The 21,414-nt window shown below is 39.3% G+C and overlaps 1 protein-coding gene across 10 annotated transcripts in view; it reads right to left on the bottom strand.

Moving 5' to 3' along the window:
• The window catches only part of ZRANB3 (zinc finger RANBP2-type containing 3), a 308,526-nt gene that overhangs the window by 172,722 nt on the left and 114,390 nt on the right, over positions 1-21,414 (bottom strand). For 9 of the 10 annotated variants that reach the window (XM_031651750.1, XM_031651757.1, XM_031651752.1 and 6 more), the window contains exon 3: positions 7,345-7,363. The exons of the other annotated variant lie outside the window; for it this stretch is intronic. In XM_031651750.1, the coding sequence (XP_031507610.1) occupies positions 7,345-7,363 (19 nt within the window). The remainder of the gene's footprint in view (positions 1-7,344; positions 7,364-21,414) is intronic. 10 annotated transcript variants of the gene reach the window in all.

Genomic DNA, 21,414 nt, shown 5'->3' on the forward strand with positions numbered 1-21,414 from the left:
GAGCCAAATCATGAGTGAACTACCATTCACAATTGCTTCAAAGAGAATAAAATACCTAGGAATCCAACTTACAAGGGATGTGAAGGACGTCTTCAAGGAGAACTACAAACCACTGCTCAATGAAATAAAAGAGGACACAAACACATGGAAGAACATTCCACGCTCATGGATAGGAAGAATCAATATCATGAAAATGGCCATAATGCCCAAGGTAATTTACAGATTCAATGTCATCCCCATCAAGCTACCAATGACTTTCTTCACAGAATTGGAAAAACCACCTTAAAGTTCATATGGAACCAAAAAAGAGCCCTCATTGCCAAGTCAATCCTAAGCCAAAAGAACAAAGCTGGAGGCATCACGCTACCTGACTTCAAACTATACTACAAGGCTACAGTAACCAAAACAGCATGGTACTGGTACCAAAACAGATATAGACTAATGGAACAGAACAGAGCCCTCAGAAATAATACCACACATCTACCACCATCTGATCTTTGCCAAACCTGAGAAAAACAAGAAATGGGGAAAGGATTCCCTATTAATAAATGGTGCTGGGAAAATTGGCTAGCCATATGTAGAAAGCTGAAACTGGATCCCTTCCTTACACCTTACACAAAAGTTAATTCAAGATGGATTGAAGACTTAAATGTTAGACCTAACACCATAAAAACCCTAGAAGAAAACCTAGGCAATACCATTCAGGACATAGGCATGGGCAAGGACTTCATGTCTAAAACACCAAAAGCAATGGCAACAAAAGTGAAAATTGACAAATGGGATCTAATTAAACTAAAGAGCTTCTGCATAGCAAAAGAAACTACCATCAGAGTGAACAGGCAACCTACAGAATGGGAGAAAATGTTGGCAATCTACCCATGTGACAAAGGGCTAATATCCAGAATCTACAAAGAACTCAAACAAATTTACAAGAAAAAAAAAACAAACAACCCCATCAAAAAGTGGGCGAAGGACATAAACAGACACTTCTCAAAAGAAGACATTTATGCAGCCAACAGACAAATGAAAAAAATGCTCATCATCACTGGCCATCAGAGAAATGCAAATCAAAACCACAATGAGATACCATCTCACACCAGTTAGAACGGCGATCATTAAAAAGTCAGGAAACAACAGGTGCTGGAGAGGATGTGGAGAAGAAATAGGAACACTTTTACCTATCAGTGGGACTGTAAACTAGTTCAACCATTGTGGAAGACAGTGTGGTGATTCCTCAAGGATCTAGAACTAGAAATACCATCTGACCCAGCCATTCCATTACTGGGTATATACCCAAAGGACTATAAATCATGCTGCTATAAAGACACATGCACATGTATGTTTACTGCGACACTATTCACAATAGCAAAGACTTGGAACCAACCCAAATGTCCATCAATGATAGACTGGATTAAGAAAATGTGGCACATATATACCATGGAATACTATGCAGCCATAAAAAAAGGATGAGTTCATGTCCTTTGTAGGGACATGGATAAAGCTGGAAACCATCATTCTCAGCAAGCTATCACAAGGACCAAAAACCAAACACCGCAAGTTCTCACTCAGGTGGGAAATGAACAATGAGAACACTTGGACACAGGAAGGGGAACACCACACACTGGGGCCTGTCGTGTGGTGTGGGGGGCGAGGGATAGCATTAGGAGATATACCTAATGTAAATAACGAGTTCATGGGTGCAGTACACCAACATGGCACAGGTATACATATGTAACAAACCTGCACGTTGTGCACATGTACCCTAGAACATAATAATAATAAAAAAAGAACGGCTGGGCACGGTGGCTCAAGCCTGTAATCCCAGCACTTTGGGAGGCCGAGATGGGCGGATCACGAGGTCAGAAGATCAAAACCATCCCGGCTAACATGGTGAAACCCCGTCTCTACTAAAAAAATACAAAAAAATAGCCAGGCGCCTGTAGTCCCAGCTACTCGGGAGGCTGAGGCAGGAGAATGGTGTAAACTCGGGAGGTGGAGCTTGCAGTGAGCTGAGATCCGGCCACTGCACTCCAGCCTGGGTGACAGAGTGAGACTCCGCCTCAAAAAATAAAAATAAAAATAAAAATAAATAATAATAATAAAAAAAGAAAATAACTGCATTGAATTTATAAGATCAATTTGAGGAGAATGGTCTTATTTATAATACCAAGGCTTTGTATTTATGAACATGGTATATCTGTCTGTTTATATCTTTTATGCCCTTCAATAAAGTTTTATAATTTTCAACATTAAAAAAAAAACCCTAGAAGAAAACCTAGGCAATACCATTCAGGACATAGGCATGGGCAAGGACTTCATGACTAACACACCAAAAGCAATGGCAACAAAAGTCAAAATTGACAAATGGGATCTAATTAAACTAAAGAGCTTCTGTATGGCAAAAGAAACTATCATCTGAGTGAACAGGGAACCTACAGAATGGGAGAAAATTCTTGCAATCTACCCATGTGACAAAGGGCTAATATCCAGAATCTACAAAGAACTCAAACTAATTTACAAGAAAAAAATCAAACAACCCCATTAAAAAGTGGGCAAAGGATATGAACAGATACTTCTCAAAAGAAGACATTTATGCAGCCAACAGACACATGAAAAAATGCTCATCATCACTGCTCATCAGAGAATTGCAAATCAAAACCACTGTGAGATACTATCTCACGCCAGTTAGAATGGCGATCATTAAAAAGTCAGGAAACAACAGGTGCTAGAGAGGATGTAGAGAAATAGGAACACTTTTACACTGTTGGTGGGACTGTAAACTAGTTCAACCATTGTGGAAGACAGTGTGGCTATTCCTGAAGGATCTAGAACTAGAAATACCATTTGACCCAGTGATCCCATTAGTGGGTATATATCCAAAGGATTATAAATCATGCTACTATAAAGACACATGCACATATATGTTTATTGGGGCACTATTCACAATAACCAACCCAAATGTTCATCAATGATAGACTGGATTAAGAAAATGTGACACATATACACCATGGAATGCTATGAAGCCATAAAAAAGGATGAATTCATGTCCTTTGCACAGACATGGATAAAGCTGGAAACCATCATTCTCAGCAAACTATCTCAAAGACAGAAAATCAAACACCACATGTTCTCACTCTTAGGTGGGAACTGAACGATGAGAACACTTGGACACAGGGCAGGCAATATCACACACTGGGGCCTGTCGGGGGGTGCGGGGCTGGGGGAGGGATAGCATTAGGATAAATACCTAACGTAAATGACGAGTTGATGGATGCAGCAAACCAACATGGTACATGTATATCTATGTAACAAACCTGCATGTTGTGCACATGTACCCTAGGTCTTATTAAAAAAAAAAAAAAAAAAAAGAAAAGAAAAAGGTAACAGTGAAAAGATACTGAGAGAAAGTGGAATAATACCAGTGAAGGACGTCATTTGTTTCTAAAGCTAGGGAGAAAAGATCACAGCAGACAGCTACATTACACAATACTTCAAGTGGGTATTCAAGTGTTTACAAAAAAGTAGGTTCAATAACACAGATGTAAAATTGCTCTCCCAAGGCTTTTCACTGTTTGATGAGTCAAACAGTCATCACATGAAAATCTATTTTTAATTTACAAATCAAAAAGTGGTTGACCTTCAAATTATAAATTGTACTTCCTTTTCTGGTTTCACCACTGTTTTATGATAAGAACAAGAGAAGAAAAGCAATATTAGAAAATAGAATGAAGGTTAAACCAGAGTTCATATAATTTACATATATACAAGTTCTTTTTACTTCAGCACATTTAATTTATGAACTTTCATCAACACTGACATGGTAAGATTCCATAAAAATGGCACTCCAACCCTACCACTAAATAGATTATTAGGGGTTATGAGCTGTGATCTTAAGTCTTGTATGCCATTCTGTTTACTTCTATGGCCTGATTCTTATATTCATGTATAAAGTTGAGAATTTTTTCTTAATAAACATAATTAATAAAATATAACATCATAAACCCTGTCAAGTCAAATAGGTGTAAAATAACGGGTCTTCAAAAATGCTGGTGAAAAGAGAGAAGTAATTAAGTAATTATGATGGACAGAAAAGTGGAAGTTTTTTTAAGTACTGAGGAAATATTAAACAGATTTTGACATTTATTCAATTAAAAAGAAGGTTTTGAAAGAAGATGACAACATGTGAATTAGTCAAATGTGAAAAGTGCTATGTAATTGTAAATAATAAGAAATGGAAAAGCGATTTGTACAATGGGAAGACTCCTGCTGGCTAAGGGTTCATGAACTCTGCATACTCGTTAACTGATGTTAACTGAGGATAATGGTTTGTTAGAGAATGTAAGAGTTAAGAAGGTGTATTAGTCTGTTCTCACACTGCCAATAAAGGCACACCCGAGTCTGGGTAATTTATCAAGGAAAGGGGTTTAATTCATGGTTCCACCACATGGCTAGGGAGGCTCCACAATCATGGTGGAAGGCAAAAAAGGAGCAAAGTCACATCTTTGATACTGCAGCATGTAAGACAGCGTGTGCAGGGGAACTCCCATTTATAAAACCATCAGATCTCATGAGACTTACTACCATGAGAACAGCACGGGAGAGACCCACCCCCATGATTCAACTATCCTCCACTGGGTCACCCCTCCCATCACACGTGGGAATTATGGGAGCTACAATTCAAGATGAGATTTGTATGGGGACACAGCCAAACCGTATCAGAAGGGTTATGGTGCAGATCAAATGTTTATCTTAATCCATGCTGAATTCCATAGATTTAGGCCCATCTAAATTTCTACAACATCAAAGCGAGGACCAAAGTACCAATGGTGTACCATAACTGCTAAGATTTTTCACCATGACTTACTTGTGGGAATCATAAAGGATACTATTTGTTACCTTTTATAATATATTTTCTGTGGACATAAAACTGGTCTGTTTGGAAAAAAATTTATACACATACATATACATATATGACATATATTTTCTATACCTGTATATTATGTAAGAGGAAATACTTATGGCTAGTCGTGAGGTTTTGGAGAATGAGTTCACATTTCTATTTGTTGAAAACATATTCAGGGACTAAAAACATTTAAGTCTCTTTCAGTCATTTGGACTTTCAAATTAATTAACTTATGAAGAGCAGTTTAGAGCTCATCCTGTTTCAGGCCAGGCACGGTGGCTCACGCCTATAATCCCAGCACTTTGGGAGACCGAGGCGGGCATATCACCTGAGGTCAGGAGATTGAGACCATCCTGGCTAACACAGTGAAACCTTGTCTCTACTAAAATTACAAAAAATTAGCTGGGCGTAGTGGCGGGCACCTGTAGTCCCAGCTACTCGGGAGGCTAAGGCAAGAGAATGGCATGAACCCGGGACACGAAACTTGCAGTGAGCCTAGATTGCACCACTGCACTCCAGTCTGGGCGACAGAGCGAGACTCCAACTCAAAAAACAAAGAACAAAAGAATTCATCCTGTTTCAAAAGAAAAATTTATGTTTATTGTTTCCCAAATGTCTATGTCTTCTTTCTCCAATTATATTGCTAAGTTCTTCACTGGCAATGACTCTTTTTCTAACTATAACATCTAGTCTAAATAAATTGAATGAATGAAGAGTTCAAACTAAAAAATTAGGTAATTATAAATCAGCATGAACTATGAACCCCTATATCCACATTTCTATATAGGACTCATGTTATTCCTTAAGGAAATCCTTGAATTCTCTATTCATATTTTTCCTTAAAAAGAGACTACAGGCCGGGCATGGTGGCTCATGCCTGTAATCCCAACACTTTGGGAGGCAGAGGCGGGTGGATCATGAGGTCAGGAGTTTGAGACCATCCCGGCTAACGTGGTGAAACCCCATCTACACTAAAAATACAAAAAATTAGCCAGGTGTGGTGGCGGGCGCCGGTAGTCCCAGCTACTGGGGAGGCTAAGGCAGGAGAATGGTGTGAACCCAGGAGGCAGAGCTTGCAGTGAGCCGAGATCGCACTACTGCCTCCAGCTTGGGCACAGAGTGAGACTCTGTCTCAAAAAGAAGGAAAAAAAAAATAACAGCAAAACATACACTTTTCAAAATATATTAGAAATGAAGGAAATGGAAACTGAATTGTTAAAAAATAGAAGTGGAATCATCAAAAAATTCTCCCAATTAATTGTGATTTAGTTGTGCTTACATATAGACTCCCACCAATGGCTTATCTCTGTAGTAGTCCCATTTTTTTTTTTTTTTTAAGACAGAATCTGGCTCTGTCGCCCAGGTTGGAGTGCAATGGCACGATCTTAGCTCACTGCAACCTCCGCCTCCCGAGTTCAAGCAATTCTCCTGCCTCAGCCTCCCGAGTAGCTGAGACTACAGGCACCCACCAGCACGCTCAGCTAATTTTTGTATTTTTAGTAGAGAAAGGGTTTCACCATTTTGGCCAAGATGATTTCCATCTCTTGACCTCGTGATCCACCCACCTCAGCCTCCCAAAGTGCTAGGATTACAGGCATGAGCCACCATGCCCGGCCTGTAGTCTCTTTTTAAGGAAAAACATGAATAGAGAATTCAAAGATTTCCTTAAGGAATAACATGAGTCCTATATAGAAATGTGGATATAGGGGTTCATAGTTCATGCTGATTTATAATTACCTAATTTTTTAGTTTGAACTCTTCATTCATTCAATAGGCATTTATTTAGACTAGATGTTATAGTTAGAAAAAGAGTCATTGCCACCGAGCCCAGCCATTTTGCTGTTATTCTTAAAGATATAATGAAAAAAAGCAACATATTTCTCAAAGTGTTGTTAAAAATTAGAACTTTATTGATTTATATTACTCTGAGAATGTACACAAAGAATATCATGGTTCATGTAACAAGAGCCTCTATTTCAGAGAGAAAATACGAATAGAGATACATATAAGCACATGCCATTTAAATGTATCAAACTGTTGAGTGATAATAAAATACCATTTCAGCACTACATTTCAAACTCATAGGAAACAAGTAACAATAACCTTTAGCTTTTAAGCAAGTACTATTATAACAGAAAAGCTTTTTGGGCAGGCTGCATTTCAAAGCTCATTCCTGCATCCTAGATAACAATTTGGGGTCACTAATGTTAATATTAATATATGTATCAGATGCATGTCTTGCAAACACACATACACAAACACACACATTCATTCATTCTCATTCCCTCTCCCCTCCCTTCTAACCCTCCCATCTTTCTCTCTCCCCCCATTCCCATATATAGACATACAGTTGTATGGAGAAAGAGTACATGGAAAATAGTAGACACCAAAAACTAGCTGTGTAATCTTATAAAAGACATAAAAACCATTGAAACACTTACTTCATCAGCAACCATACACCTGGAAAAAATAAAAAAAAAAAATTAATTATCAAAGTGAACCTTTTTTTTTTTTTTTTTTTTGAGACGGAGTCTCACTGTGTCACCAGGCTGGAGTGCAGTGGCGGGATCTCGGCTCACTGCAATTTCCATCTCTCAGGTTCAAGTGATTCTCCTGCCTCAGCCTCCTGAGTACCTGGGGCTACAGGTGCGTGCCACCACGCCCATCTAATTTTTGTATTTTTAGTAGAGATGGGGTTTCACCATGTTGCTCAGGATGGTATCGATCTCTTGACCTCGTGTTTCGCCCACCTCAGCCTCCCAAAGTGCTGGGATTACAGGCGTGAGCAACCGTGCCTGGCCAAAGTGAACCATTTTTAAAGTTCTGATTAAGTAGCTTGCCACAAAATAGTTCATAAATACTAAAGTAGTAAGCCAGAGAGAGGTGTTTATAAGTATGAGAACATGGGTCAGGGCTGATTTTATATGACTCTCCAGCTGCCAAAGGCATATGGCTATGTGGGAGTGTTAGAGCTTCAGATGTGCTGTTCCCACAGCCTGCCCATGAAGATAGCTACAATGACCCTTCAAAAATGTGAGTAAAGTGGTAAGTGATTGTACCAATGACCACCCTCCTCATCCTTAAACCTTAAGATTGGTCTTCTCTATAAAGAGAAGAATGCTGCATTAAAATGTAAGAAAATAAGTGTGAATTACATATTAGCATAAGTTAAACACATAACTACATATGCTGTAGTGTATCTGCTAAGCCTACCTTTAAGCTGAGTTTTTATTTCTTTTTTTTTTTTGAGACAGAGTCTTGCTCTGTCACCCAGGCTGGAGTGCAGTGGCGTGATCTCCGCTCACTGCAAGCTCTGCCTCCTGGGTTCACACCGTTCTCCTGCCTCAAACTCCCAAGTAGCTGGGACTACAAGCACCCGCCACCACGCCCGGCTAGTTTTTTGTAGTTTTAGTAGAGACGGGGTTTCACCGTGTTAGCTAGGATGGTCTTGATCTCCTGACCTCATGATCTGCCCGCCTCGGCCTCCCAAAGTGCTGGGATTCCAGGCGTGAGCCACTGCGCCCAGCCACTGAGTTTTTATTTCTATCACTTTGCTAAACTTTATTTTCTCAGTTCTTCCTTATTAACCTATAGAAACAAATTCTATGCAATGATAATTGAGGATGGGGCATAAACTCAAGTATAAAGTAGCAGAAAAACAAAGGGCAAAGGGAAAGAATAGCAGGCATGGTCAGGATTACCGGGTGTTCCTTTGAGACAGCAAACATATGATAAGGGGGAAAACCAATCCCTTAACTGAGGATATTTCCAGACAACCTAAAAAAAGCGCTGGAATATTTAAAAAATTGGCAAGAGGCCAGGTACAGTGGCTCATGCCTGTTATCCTAGTGGCTCAGGAGGGTGAGGTGGGAGGACAGATTGAGACCAGGAATTGGAAGCTACGCTGAGCTGTGATTGTCCCACTGTACTCCAGCCTGGACAACAGGGGGAGACCCTATCTCTGAAACAAAGCAAAACAAAACTAAAAAAAAAAAAAAAAAAGGCAGGAAAAAAACTACTTTTTCTATTTTATTCTTCCTTTATTCCCAGTAGTCTTGACATTATATAATCTTATAAGATTGATTTCTCTATATAAAATACAAATTATGGCTGGGCACGGTGGCTAATGCCTGTAATCCCAGCACTTTGGGAAGGTGAGGAGAATGGATCACCTGAGGTCAGGAGTACAAGACCAGCCTGGCCAACATGGTGAAACCCCGTCTGTACTAAAAATAAAAAATTAGCCAGGTGTGATGGCGCGCCCCTATAGTCCCAGCTACTTGAGAGGCTGAGGCAGGAGAAACGCTTGAACCTGGGAGGCAGAGGTTGCAGTGATGAGCCAAGATCATGCCACTGCCCTCCAGCTTGGGCAACAGAGTGAGATTCCATCTCAAAAACAACAACAACAACAAATTAAGCATTTGGAGTAAATATATAACCAAGGAATACATTACAGTTAAATGAAAATGAAATTTCATTATTCAAAAAATTTCATTATTCGGTCAGCTTACCGAACAAATATGTTTTTTGGTTTCTTTGTTTTCAGACAGTCTCCCTTTGTCACTCAGGCTAGAGGGCAGTGGCATGATCACAGCTCACTGCAGTCTTGACCTGTAATGATCCTTCCACCTCAGCCTCCAAAGTAGCTGGGACTACAGGTGTGTGCCACCACACCCAGCTAATTTTTTTATTTGTAGAGACAGGGTTTCACTATGTTGTTCAGGTTGTTCTAGAACTCCTGGACTCATGTGATCCACCCATCTAGGCCTCCCAAACTGCTGAGATTATAGGCATGAGACACTGCACCGGGCCCCGTAAATATCTTTATAAAAAATAAAATTCAAATACTTTAATGGAAATTTAAAACATATGTAAGAGTAAAAAATTTATTACGTTCTTTGTAAACAAGTTGAGAGACTAGAAAACTAAAAAGCAATACTTGGAAAAACATGATTTTTTTTTTTTCCGGGAAGATTCATGTATAGATTTCAAAGCAAAATGAGAACATGAATTTTTTTTTTAAGATGATCATTATTGACAGCTAAATAAAGAGACTGGAAGATGCAGTACATGGATTATCTCAAAGCACAGAACAGGAAGCTAAATAAATGGAAATACTGAAGGAATAGAAAGACTTGAAGATAGTCCCAAAAGACCTATTTTACAAAATACAGGTGTTCAAAAAGAGAAAAAGCACCAGATGGAGGAGAGGTAACGATTAAGTAAATAATAAAGGAAAATTTCTCTGGGCTAGCTTTTGGTGGATAAGTGAAAAGGGAAACCAAGTTTCAGGATGGATTAAAGAGAAAAGACAAGTATCTATTTTACCCTTGTAAAATTCATTAATTTTACAAATAAAGAAAAAATCTTACAAGTGTCCAGAAAGAAAGAAAAATTATCCATAAAGGGAAAACTAGGACGGGTACTGGACTAATCATCAACTCTAGAAGCTAGAATACAATGCAACAGGATCTAAACTAACTGAAACAAAAAGCAGCAGAAGTCATGAATCTTTTTTTTTTCAGATGGAGTCTCACTCTGTTGTCCTGGCTGCAGTGCAATGGCATGATCTTGGCTCAATGAAACCTCTGCCTCGTGGGTTCAAGCGATTCTCCTGCCTCAGCCTCCCGAGTAGCTGGGATTATAGGTGCCCGCCACCATGCCCAGCTAATTTTTGTGTATATATATATATTTTTTAGTAGAGACGGGGTTTCACTACAGTGACCAGGCTGGTCTCAAACTCCTGATCTCATGATCTGCCCGCCTTGGCCTCCCAAAGTGCTGGGATTACAGGCGTGAGCCACCGTGCCCAGCCTAGAAGTTACGAATCTTATACTCAGCCGAGATATCCCCGATTGGTTACGGGATGGCAAAAAGATGTTTGAGGCTATTCAAGATTACCAAAATTACACCACTAAAGCAAACTATCTCAGTAAAAATACTTGAGAAAATAACCAAACAATAAAAACATCTTAACATAGATTCAAGATAGGAGAAAATGAAAGGGAATCTGGTAAGCAATGAAGCTTGATATGTGATAATTTAGTGGACCACATATACTCTAAATAAAGACTCTAGAAACAGAAGGGACATAATCCAAAAATCTGAATATGCAAAACTGAAGGGAGGTAAGGAGATGGGAAGCTGAAATTACTCTAAAGCAAAATAGATGATATTTTAGTCGAGGGACTAGCTGTGATCACCTAGGAAGGAAGAGTATAGAGAGAAGGGAAGAGGAAAAGGGGAGCTTATATAGAGGAAAAAACATAATAAGGTATAGTTAACACTACTATACTGTAAAATTAAAATGGTTAAGGTAGTAAATTTTACATTGCGTTTTTTTACCACAAGGCAAAAAAAGCCTTGGAGAACTACAACGAGAGGTCAAGAGAGGGGAAGAATCCAGCAAAAGAGAATGAGAAGGAATGTCCAGTTATGTAAAAGATACTAAGCTGCGTGTAGTGGCTTATGTCCATAATCCCAGTGCTTTGGGAGGCTGAGGCAGGATTGCTTGAATGGAGGACTGAGATCAGCCTGGACAACACAGAATGACCCTGTCTCTACAAAAAAAAAAAAAAGTACACTCTTCACAGAAACAGAAAACACAACTCTAAAATTTATATGGAACCACAAAAGACCCAGAATAGCCAAAGCCATCCTGAGCAAAAAGAACAAAACTGGAGGAATCACATTACCTGACTTCAAATTGTACTACAGAGCTACTGTCACCAGCAAGGTACTAGCATAAATACAGACACACAGACCAAAGGAACAGAATAGAGAACCCAGAAACAAATCCATACATGTACCGTGAACTCATTTTGGACAAAGCTGTCAAAAACATATACTGGGAGAAAGGACAGTCTCTTCAATAAATGGTGCTGGAAAACTGGATATTCACACGCAGAAGAATTAAATCAGACCCCTATCTCTCACCATAAACAAAAATCAAATCAAAATGGATTAAAGACTTAAATCTAAGACCTCAAATCAGGAAACACTGAAGTGATGCTCCAGGACACAAGAATGGGCAAAGGTTTCTTTTTTTTCTTTTTTCTTTTTTTTTTTTTTTGAGACACAGTTTCACTCTGTCACCCAGGCTGGAGTGCAGGGGTGCAATCTTGGCTCACTACAACCCCTGCCTCCCACGTTCAAGTGATTCTCATGTCTCAGCCTCCCGAGTAGCTAGGACTACAGGTGCACACCACCACACCCGGATAATTTTTGTATTTTTAGTAGAGACACGGTTTCACCATTTTGGCCAGGCTGATCTCAAACTCCTGACCTCAAATGATCCACCCGCCTCAGCCTTCCAAAGTGCTGGGATTACAGGGGTGAACCACGGTGCCTGGCTGGGCAAAGGTTTCTTGAGTAATATCCCACAAACACAGGCAACTAAATAAAATGGACAAATGGGATCATATCAAGTTAAAATGCTTCTGCACACAAAAGGAAACAATCCACAAAGAGACAACCCACAGAATGGGAGAAAATATTTGCAAACTATCCATCTGACAAGGGATTAATAACCAGAATAAAGAAGAAGCTCAAACAACTCTTAGGAAAAAAATCTAATAATCCAATTTTTTAAATGGACAAAAGATGGTATTTTTCAAAGGAAGACAAAGGGCAAACAGTTATATGAAAATGTGCTCAACATCACTGATCATCAGAGAAATGCAAATCAAAACTATAATGAGATATCATCTCACTCCAGTTAAAATGAAAGGCAACAACAAATGCTGACGAGGATATGGAGAAAAGGGAACACTTGTACACTGCTGGTGGGAATGTAAAATAGTATAGCCACTATGGAGAACAATTTGGAGGTTCCTCACAAAAAGTAAAAATAGAGCTTCTATCTGATCCAGCAATCCTACTGCTAGGTGTATACCCAAAGGGAAGGAAATTAGTATACCAAAAGATATCTGTACTCCCATGTTTATTGCAGCACTATTCACAATAGCCAAGATTTGGAAACAACCTATATGTCCATCAACAGATGAAAAGATAAATGTGGTACATATACACAATGGAGTACTATTCACCATAAAAAAGAATGAGATCCTGTCATTTGCAACAACATGGGTGGAACTAGAGATCATTATATTACGTGCAATAAGCCAGGCACAGAAAGACAAACTTTGCATTCTCACTTATGTGTGGGAACTCAAAATTAAGACAATTGAACTCATGGAGATAGAGAATAGAATGATGATTATTAGAGGCTGGGAAGGGTAGTGGTGAGGTTGGGGGAAAGTCGGGATGGTTAATGGGTAAATAAAAATAGAATGAATAATATCTAGTATTCGATAGCACAATGGGGTGACTATAGTCAATAATAATTTAATTGTACATTTAAAAATAATTAAAAGACTATAATTGGATTGTTTGTAACATAATAAATGCCTGAGGTGATACATCTGCTTATTATATATTGTATGCCTATATCAAAATAGCTCACGTACCCCATAAATATATACACTTACTCTGTACCCACAAAAACAAAAAAGAAAAAATTTAAAATTAAAAAATATTTGCCAGCTGTGTTATCCACGCCCGTAGTCTCAGCTACTCGGGATGCTGAGGCAGGAGGATCCCTTGAGCCCAGGAGGTTGAGTCTGTAGTGAGCTATTATTATCATGCTACTGTGTTCCAGTATAGGAAACAGAGTGAGACTGCATCTAAAAAAACAAACAAACAAACAAACAAACAAAAACAAACCAACAAAACCGAGAGACTGCACAAGGTGGCTCATGACTATAACCCCAGCACTTTGGTAAGCTGAGGTGGGAGGATCACTTTAGTGTACCAATTTGAGACAAGCCTGGGCAACATAGCAAGACCTCCTCTCCACTAAAAATAAAAATAAAAAACTAGGCAAGTGTAGTGGTGTGTGCCTCTAGCCCCAGCTACTTGGGAGACTGAGGTAGGAGAACTTCTTGAGCCCAGGAGGTTTAATCTACAGTGAGGCATGATCGTACCACTGCACTTCAGGTTGGGCAACAGAGCCAGACCCTGTCTCAAAAAAAAAAAAAAAAAAAAAAAGGATAGAAAAGGAAAAGAAAAACCTTTTATTTTCACTTTAGCATGGGTGTATCCTGTTGAAGAAATATGAAAGATTTCTATTATAGTTAAAGATGGCATTTGAACATGCTCATGTAGCTCCTCCTCTTCTTAAAACTTTTTAACCAGAAATCTTGCTTAATTTCTTCAGCCAAGAACCCATTTCTAATTTAAGTTATTTTAGCAGGAGGGCTACTAAAAGTAACCATTGTTTCCATTGGTAACTGTGAACACATGCTAGGGATACAGTGGGCTTCCATGCCTGCTTTCCATTCTGGAAATGTCCTGTTTGCTGCGCTTTCAATAAGATATAGTATTCTGCTGCTTTTATAGCCCTAGATCAAGAGGAATGCTGGAAGTTACCATATAACCCTTTCTCTTACCTCTCCTCCCCTGAAACATATACACGGAGGAGACACATACTGAGGGTCATTGTCTGCACATGTAGCAGAAGTGGCTGTTTCTCCATATCTTGCACATTTATGAATTTCATATATTTGGAAAATTGCAGCAATAAGGATCATGTCCATTTGCTCTCCACATTTTACATGCCTGTTCTTTTTAAATTATTTTTATTTTTTATTTATTTTTTTGAGATGGAGTCTCGCTCTGTCACCCAGGCTGGAGTGCAGTGGCGCGATCTCGGCTCACTGCAAGCTCTGCCTCCCTGGTTCACGCCATTCTCCTGCCTCAGCCTCCCAAGTAGCTGGGACTACAGGTGCCCGCCACCACACCCGGCTAATTTTTTGTATTTTTTTTTTTGTATTTTTGTTTTTTGTATTTTTAGTAGAGACGGGGTTTCACCGTGTTAGCCAGGATGGTCTCAATCTCCTGACCTCGTGATCCACCGGCCTCAGCCTCCCAAAGTGCTGGGATTACAGGCGTGAGCCACCACACCTGGCCCTACATGCCTGTTCTTAATTTCATCTACTAGCTTCTGACTCTTGATTTCCACTGTTAAAGGTATCAAGCCTTGTGCTGCACATTTCATTGCATTTTTTTGCCCTTACTTTTTTTCTACCTCCTTTGAACAAACAAAAACCATTTCTTTTGTCACTTTTTTTTTTTTACTGATCAGTTCTCCTTGGATTTCTGTGTAAACTGGTTTTCATATACCTATCCAACTAATTAAAGTATTTTCTCTAAGTGATGACAACCACCTAATCACACCGTGTTCGGTGCACTTGTTAAATCTTTGGCTTGTCATAGTTGTATGATTTGCAAATGGACTATGCCTAGGTTAGACGATGATTCTGGAGAAGATACAGGTTTTCAAAGACATTTCACTGATTTACTTGAATGGCCATACATGTACACTGACCAACAGTAAAAAGGCACAATAGAATATACAGTGAAACATTTCTCTTCACCCTGTCACCTGGTCTCCCAGCTCCCCAGGCACCTTCCCAGAAGCAACCTCTGGACCTACTTTCTTATGTATCCTTCTAGAAGTCTATTTATTTATAAGCATATTTGAATTATAGATCAGAAATACAGTGTTTTAAAACTGCAACCTCAGATAGTATTAAAGTGTACATTCAATGGGTGGCAACATATTAAGTATGCCACTGACAAAAATTCACAGGTTTTTAAAACATGAACAATGTTATAGGAAATAAGATCGCAGGCTCAAGGGTTAGAGTAAGACTCACTAAGCTGCACCCTGGAAGGAATAAGGGTGAACACATATAAACTGGAGGGTTTTTTTTACATTGTCTTTTTACAGGCATGCTACTTATACTCTTAAGAGAGGGGCATACAAGGTTAGACAGATTCTCTTAGGCACTTTAACTCACAATATGATGACAAAAATGAAAAATGTCTAGTATTGTTACTAAAAATATGTAGTATTGCTTAGTATTCTATGTTGTTCACTTATAACTGTGTTGTTGTTTGAGTGCTGTTTGTAAGGAATGCCAATAACATGCTTTTGAATGAGAAAGATCTTGGTACGTGGATCACGGGCAAGGGACAAAATACAATATTCTATCAATTCGAGACTACCATTTCTGTAACTGGTGATCTCCATGTCACTGCAGCTCTTTCAGTGTACAGGGCCTAATTTGTTTTTCAAAAAGGTATTCGTATTTTTCTCAATTTTGAACTTAGGACTTTGAATTTATTCCTATTAAATTACATCCCGGCTGGGTGTGGTGGCTCATGCCTGTAATCCCAGCACTTTGGAAGGCCGAGGCAGGCGGATCATGAGGTCAAGAGTTTGAGACCAGCCTGGCCAACATGGTGAAAACCCATCTCTACTGAGAATACAAAAATTAGCCAAGCGTTGAAGCAGGCACCTATAATCCCAGCTACTCGGAAGGCTGAGGCAGAAGAATTGCTTGAACCGGGGAGGAAGAGGTTGCAGTGAGCCAAGATCACACCACTGCACGCCAGCCTGGGCAACAGAGCAAGACTTCATCTCAAAAATAGTAATAAAATAAATAAATAAATAAATAACATCCTATTAGCATGGACTCTATGAGTTCACTCTTCTGATAAATCCATATTTTGTTTCTTCGTCCAGTCTTTTTGTTTTTTTCTCTCTAGATGGAGTCTTGCTCTGTTGCCTAGGCTAGAGTGCAATGGCATGATCTCAGCTCATTGCAACCTCTGCCTCCTGGGTTCAAGTGATTCTCCTGCCTCAGTCTCCCAAGTAGCTGGGATTACAGGCACATATCACCACGCCCGGCTAATTTTTTGTATTTTTAGTAGATACGGCATTTCACCATGTTGGCCAGGCTGGTCTCGAACTCCTGACCTCATGATCTGCCCACCTCAGCCTCATCTAGTCTTAATAGAAGGTTGTATGTATCAAACTAAAGTCATAACTTCTGGCACTGTACCAGAAACTTTCTTTAGGTCACTAATTCTTAAAAGGTTGTTCACCAATATAGTCTAAGGCAGGGGTTGGCAAGTTTTTTCTGATGGTAAATATTTCAGGCTTTACAGGTCATGCATGCAATGTCTGTCACAACTACTCAACTCTGTTCTTATACCAGAAAAGCAGCCAATGACAACACATAAATGAATGAGCAGGGTTGTGTTCCAACAAAACTTTATTTATAAACATAACTGGTGGGCCTGGTTTGGCCTGTGGACAATAATTTATGAACTTGTAAGGAACTCAAATTTTTTTTTTTTTTTGAGACGGAGTCTCGCGCTGTCGCCCAGGCTGGAGTGCAGTGGCGCGATCTCGGCTCACTGCAAGCTCCGCCTCCCGGGTTCACGCCATTCTCCTGCCTCAGCCTCCTGAGTAGCTGGGACTACAGGCGCCCACCACCGCGCCCGGCTAATTTTTTGTATTTTTAGTAGAGACGGGGTTTCACTGTGGTCTCGATCTCCTGACCTTGTGATCCGCCCGCCTCGGCCTCCCAAAGTGCTGGGATTACAGGCGTGAGCCACCGCGCCCTGCCTCAGGAACTCAAATTTTCTTTGTTAACTGTTAAGTCACTTAGATTAAATTCCAAAAAATATTACTGTAAGTATATTCTGGGTCATCTGAACAACTACTTTAAAATCAGACATGTGTACATTTAGTGGTCCCTTTTGCATTTAGGATTAAATGAGAAATCCCTTCCCATTTACCTATATTAAATACTTCTTATTGCAGAATGCTGAGTAAATAGAGGTTTTTACAATAGTCGGACTTAGGGAAGTGTGGAATTGAGACATCACCTGGCAATAGGGGTGCGCGCATGGAGAACATCATACTCATGAGGGAACTGATTTCTTTTAGCTTTTAAAATTTAAACTTTAATTATCAGTAATTATGAGAGCAAATATGAAGCATTTTTCTTTCCCTGATTGCAGACATAGTTAGATACCTACTTGATAGAGATTTCAGTAACACCCCAAAGCTGATGTGATCTTTATGTGATGAAGATGGCTATAGTGCTTCCAAATCACCCCTGATTAAAAATGGTCTTAGAATTTGTGGTAGAGCTAAATGTTGCTTTTCCAAAATCCCTTCTCCCCTTCCCCCTCACTAACACACCCTGTGGGTGGGGGGGCCTGTGGTGAACTGAACCTCTCCTTTTCCAATCTCTTTTTCAACTAGGTGTGGTTTTATGACAAAATGTGGCCAATGAGGCCTTAGTTATTAACATCACTCGGTGGTGATTCTGGGAAAGCTTGTGAAAATAGGGTCGGACTCAGTTGGCACATGCCGTTTTTTCCTCTTCCTTTCTTCCTGCATCAAGCAATGATGCCAAATCTCGAACTGTAATAGCTACCTTGTGATCTACTAGGCAGAAAAGGACAAGAAGATTGGAAAGGCGTAGCTCTAAAATCCTGTTAACTGCAGGAGAAAATAGTCCAATATATTTTAGCTATTATTATGTGCAGCTGAACTCAATTCCTCATCATTAAAAAAGGAAGTGTAGGATATGAATAAACTTTAAATATTTAAGAGACATGAGGCTATTAGTTTTGGCCATAAAACCTCAATAGCATCAGTTTAACATCTGCCAAATAATACTATCATATTAAATTAATATTGTTAACTGTTTTTATTTTGTCTTATTTATATTTACTTTTGAAAATTTGTTCATATTTTGAAAATATTTCCTAAAAGCTGTAAGCATATGAAATTTTTTAATCTAGTTTTGGTTTGTACATATTTAACATGATACAAAAATTTTAAGTAAACAATGAAGCTTTTGGAAAATATTTTTCCTTTGAAATGACTTCAGTGATTAATCACATATGAGGACTGCTCCAGAGTTATGCATTAATCTTGATTTCAGGCAATGTTTTTCTTAATGTAACCTTTATTGCATATACACGTGTTAGTCCATTCTTTCTTTCTTTTTTTTTTTTTTTTTTTGAGATGGAGTCTTGCTCTGTTACCCAGGCTGGAGTGCAGTGGCGCTATCTTGACTCACTGCTGCAACCTCTGGCTCCCAGGTTCAAGCGATTCTCCTGCCTCAGCCTCCCGAGTAGCCGGGACTACAGGTGCCCACCACCAAGTCCAGCTAATTTTTTGTATTTTTAGCAGAGAAAGGGATTCACTGTGTTAGCCAGGATGGTCTTGATCTCCAGACTGGCCACCTCAGCCTCCCAATGTGCTGGGATTACAGACGTAAGCAACTGCACCCAGACTTTCTTTTTTTTTTTTTTTTTTTTAAAGCCTGTTTACTGCTTGTCACCCAGGCTGGAGTGCAACGGCGCGATCTTGGCTCGCTGCAACCTCTGCCTCCTGGGTTCAAGCAATTCTCCTGCCTCAGTCTCCTGAGTAGCTGGGATTACAGGTGCGTGCCACTACACCCAGCTAATTTTTGTATTTTTAGTAGAGACGGGAGTTTCACCATGTTGGTCCGACTGGTCTCGAACTCCTGACCTCAGGTGATCTACCCGCCTCAGCCTCCCAAAGTGCTGGGATTACAGGCATGAACCACCACACCCGGCCAGTCCGTTCTTTCTCAATGTAATCTTTATTGCATAATACACATGTAGTAGGTCATTCTTCCATTGCTATAAAGAAATGCCTGAGGCTCAGTAATTTATAAAGAAAAGAGGTTTAATTGGCTCATGGTTCTGCAGGCAGTACAGTAAGTGTGGTGTTGGCATCTGCTTCTGGTGAGGGCCATAGGAAACTTACAATCATAGTGGGAGGTGAAGGGGGAGCAGACACGTCACAAGGCAAACGTAGGAGCAAGAGAATGAGTGGGGAGGTGTCACACACTTTCAAACAACCAGGTCTCACAGAACTCACTATTGCGAGGAAAGCACCAAGCTATTCATGAGTGATCCACCCTCATGATCCAAACATCTCCCACCAGGCCTTAACTCCAACATTGGGGATTACATTTCAACATGAAATTTGGAGAAGATATCCAAACTAAATCACCGCATAGACAGAATTAAAAACAAAAAACACATGATCATCTTCATAGATGCTGAGAAAGCATTTGATAAACTCCAATATCCCTTTATGATTAAAAAAAAAAACCTCTCAACAAATTAGGCATCAGGGATATACCTCAAAATAATAAGAGCCATCTATGACAAACCCACAGCCAACATCATACTGAATGGGGAAAAGCTGAAAGTGTTCCACCAACGAACTGGAATGAGACTAATATGTCTACTCTCACTACTCCTATTCAACACAGAACTGAAAGTCCTAGCCAGAGGAAGAGAAAGAAATAGAAAGCATCCAAACAGAAAAAGAGGAACTCAAATCATCTTTGTTCATTGATGACAAAATTTTATACCTAGAAAACCCTAAAGATCCTTCCAAAAGACTCTTAGACCTGATAAACAACTTCAGTTAAGTTTCAGGATACAAAATCAACATACAAAAATCAGTAGCATTTCTATACACCAATAATGTTCAAGCTGAGAGTCAAATAAAGACTTCAATCCCATTTACAATAGGCACACATAAAAAATAAAACACCTAGGAATACATTTAACTAAGGAGGTGAAAAGAAAGATCTCTATAAGGAGAACTGTATGAAACACCAATGAAAGAACTCATAGATGACACAAACAAATGGAAAAACATCTCATGCTCATGGATACAAAGAATCAATATCATTAAAATGGCCATACTGCCTAAAGCAAAGTACAGATTCAATGCTATTCCTATCAAACTACCAACGATATTCTTCACAGGACTAGAGAAAACTATTTTAAAATTCATATGAAACAAAAAAGAGCCCCAACAGCCCAGGTAATTCTAAGCAAAAAGAACAAAGCTGGAGGCATCACACTACCCAACTTCAAACTACACAACAGGGCTACAGTAACCAAAACAGCATGGTATTGGTACAAAAACAGACACATAGACCAATGGAACAGGATAGAGACCCCTGAAATAAGACCACACAACTACAACCACCTAATCTTTGACAAAGCTGACAAAAACAAGCAATGGGGAAAGGACTCTATATTCAATAAATGGTACTGGGGTAACTGTATAGCCATATGCAGAAGAATGAAACTGGAACCCTACATATCACCATATATAAAAATTAACTCAAAATGGTTTAATTACTTAAATGTAAGACTTCAAACTATAAAATTCCTAGAAGAAAATCTAAGAAAATCTCTTCTAGACACTGGACTAGGCAAAGAATTTATGACTAAGACCTCAAAAGTAAATGCAACAAAACAAAAAATAGGCAAATGGGACTTGCACAGCAAAAGAAACAATCAACAGAGTAAACAGATGACTTACAGAATGGGAGAAAATACTTGCAAACTATGCATCTGAAAAAGGACCAATATCTAGACTCTATAAGGAACTGGAACGAATCAACAAGGAGAAACAACCCCATTGAAAAGTGGGCAAAGGACATGAACAGACACTTCTCAAAAGACATACAAGTTGCCAACAAACGTGAAAAAATGCTCAACATCACTATCATTGGACAAATGCAAATTGAAACCACAATAAGATACCATCTCACACCAGTCAGAATGGCTATCATTAAGAAGTC

Source organism: Papio anubis, chromosome 10 (assembly GCF_008728515.1).
Source record: "Papio anubis isolate 15944 chromosome 10, Panubis1.0, whole genome shotgun sequence".
Lineage (NCBI taxonomy): Eukaryota > Metazoa > Chordata > Mammalia > Primates > Cercopithecidae > Papio > Papio anubis.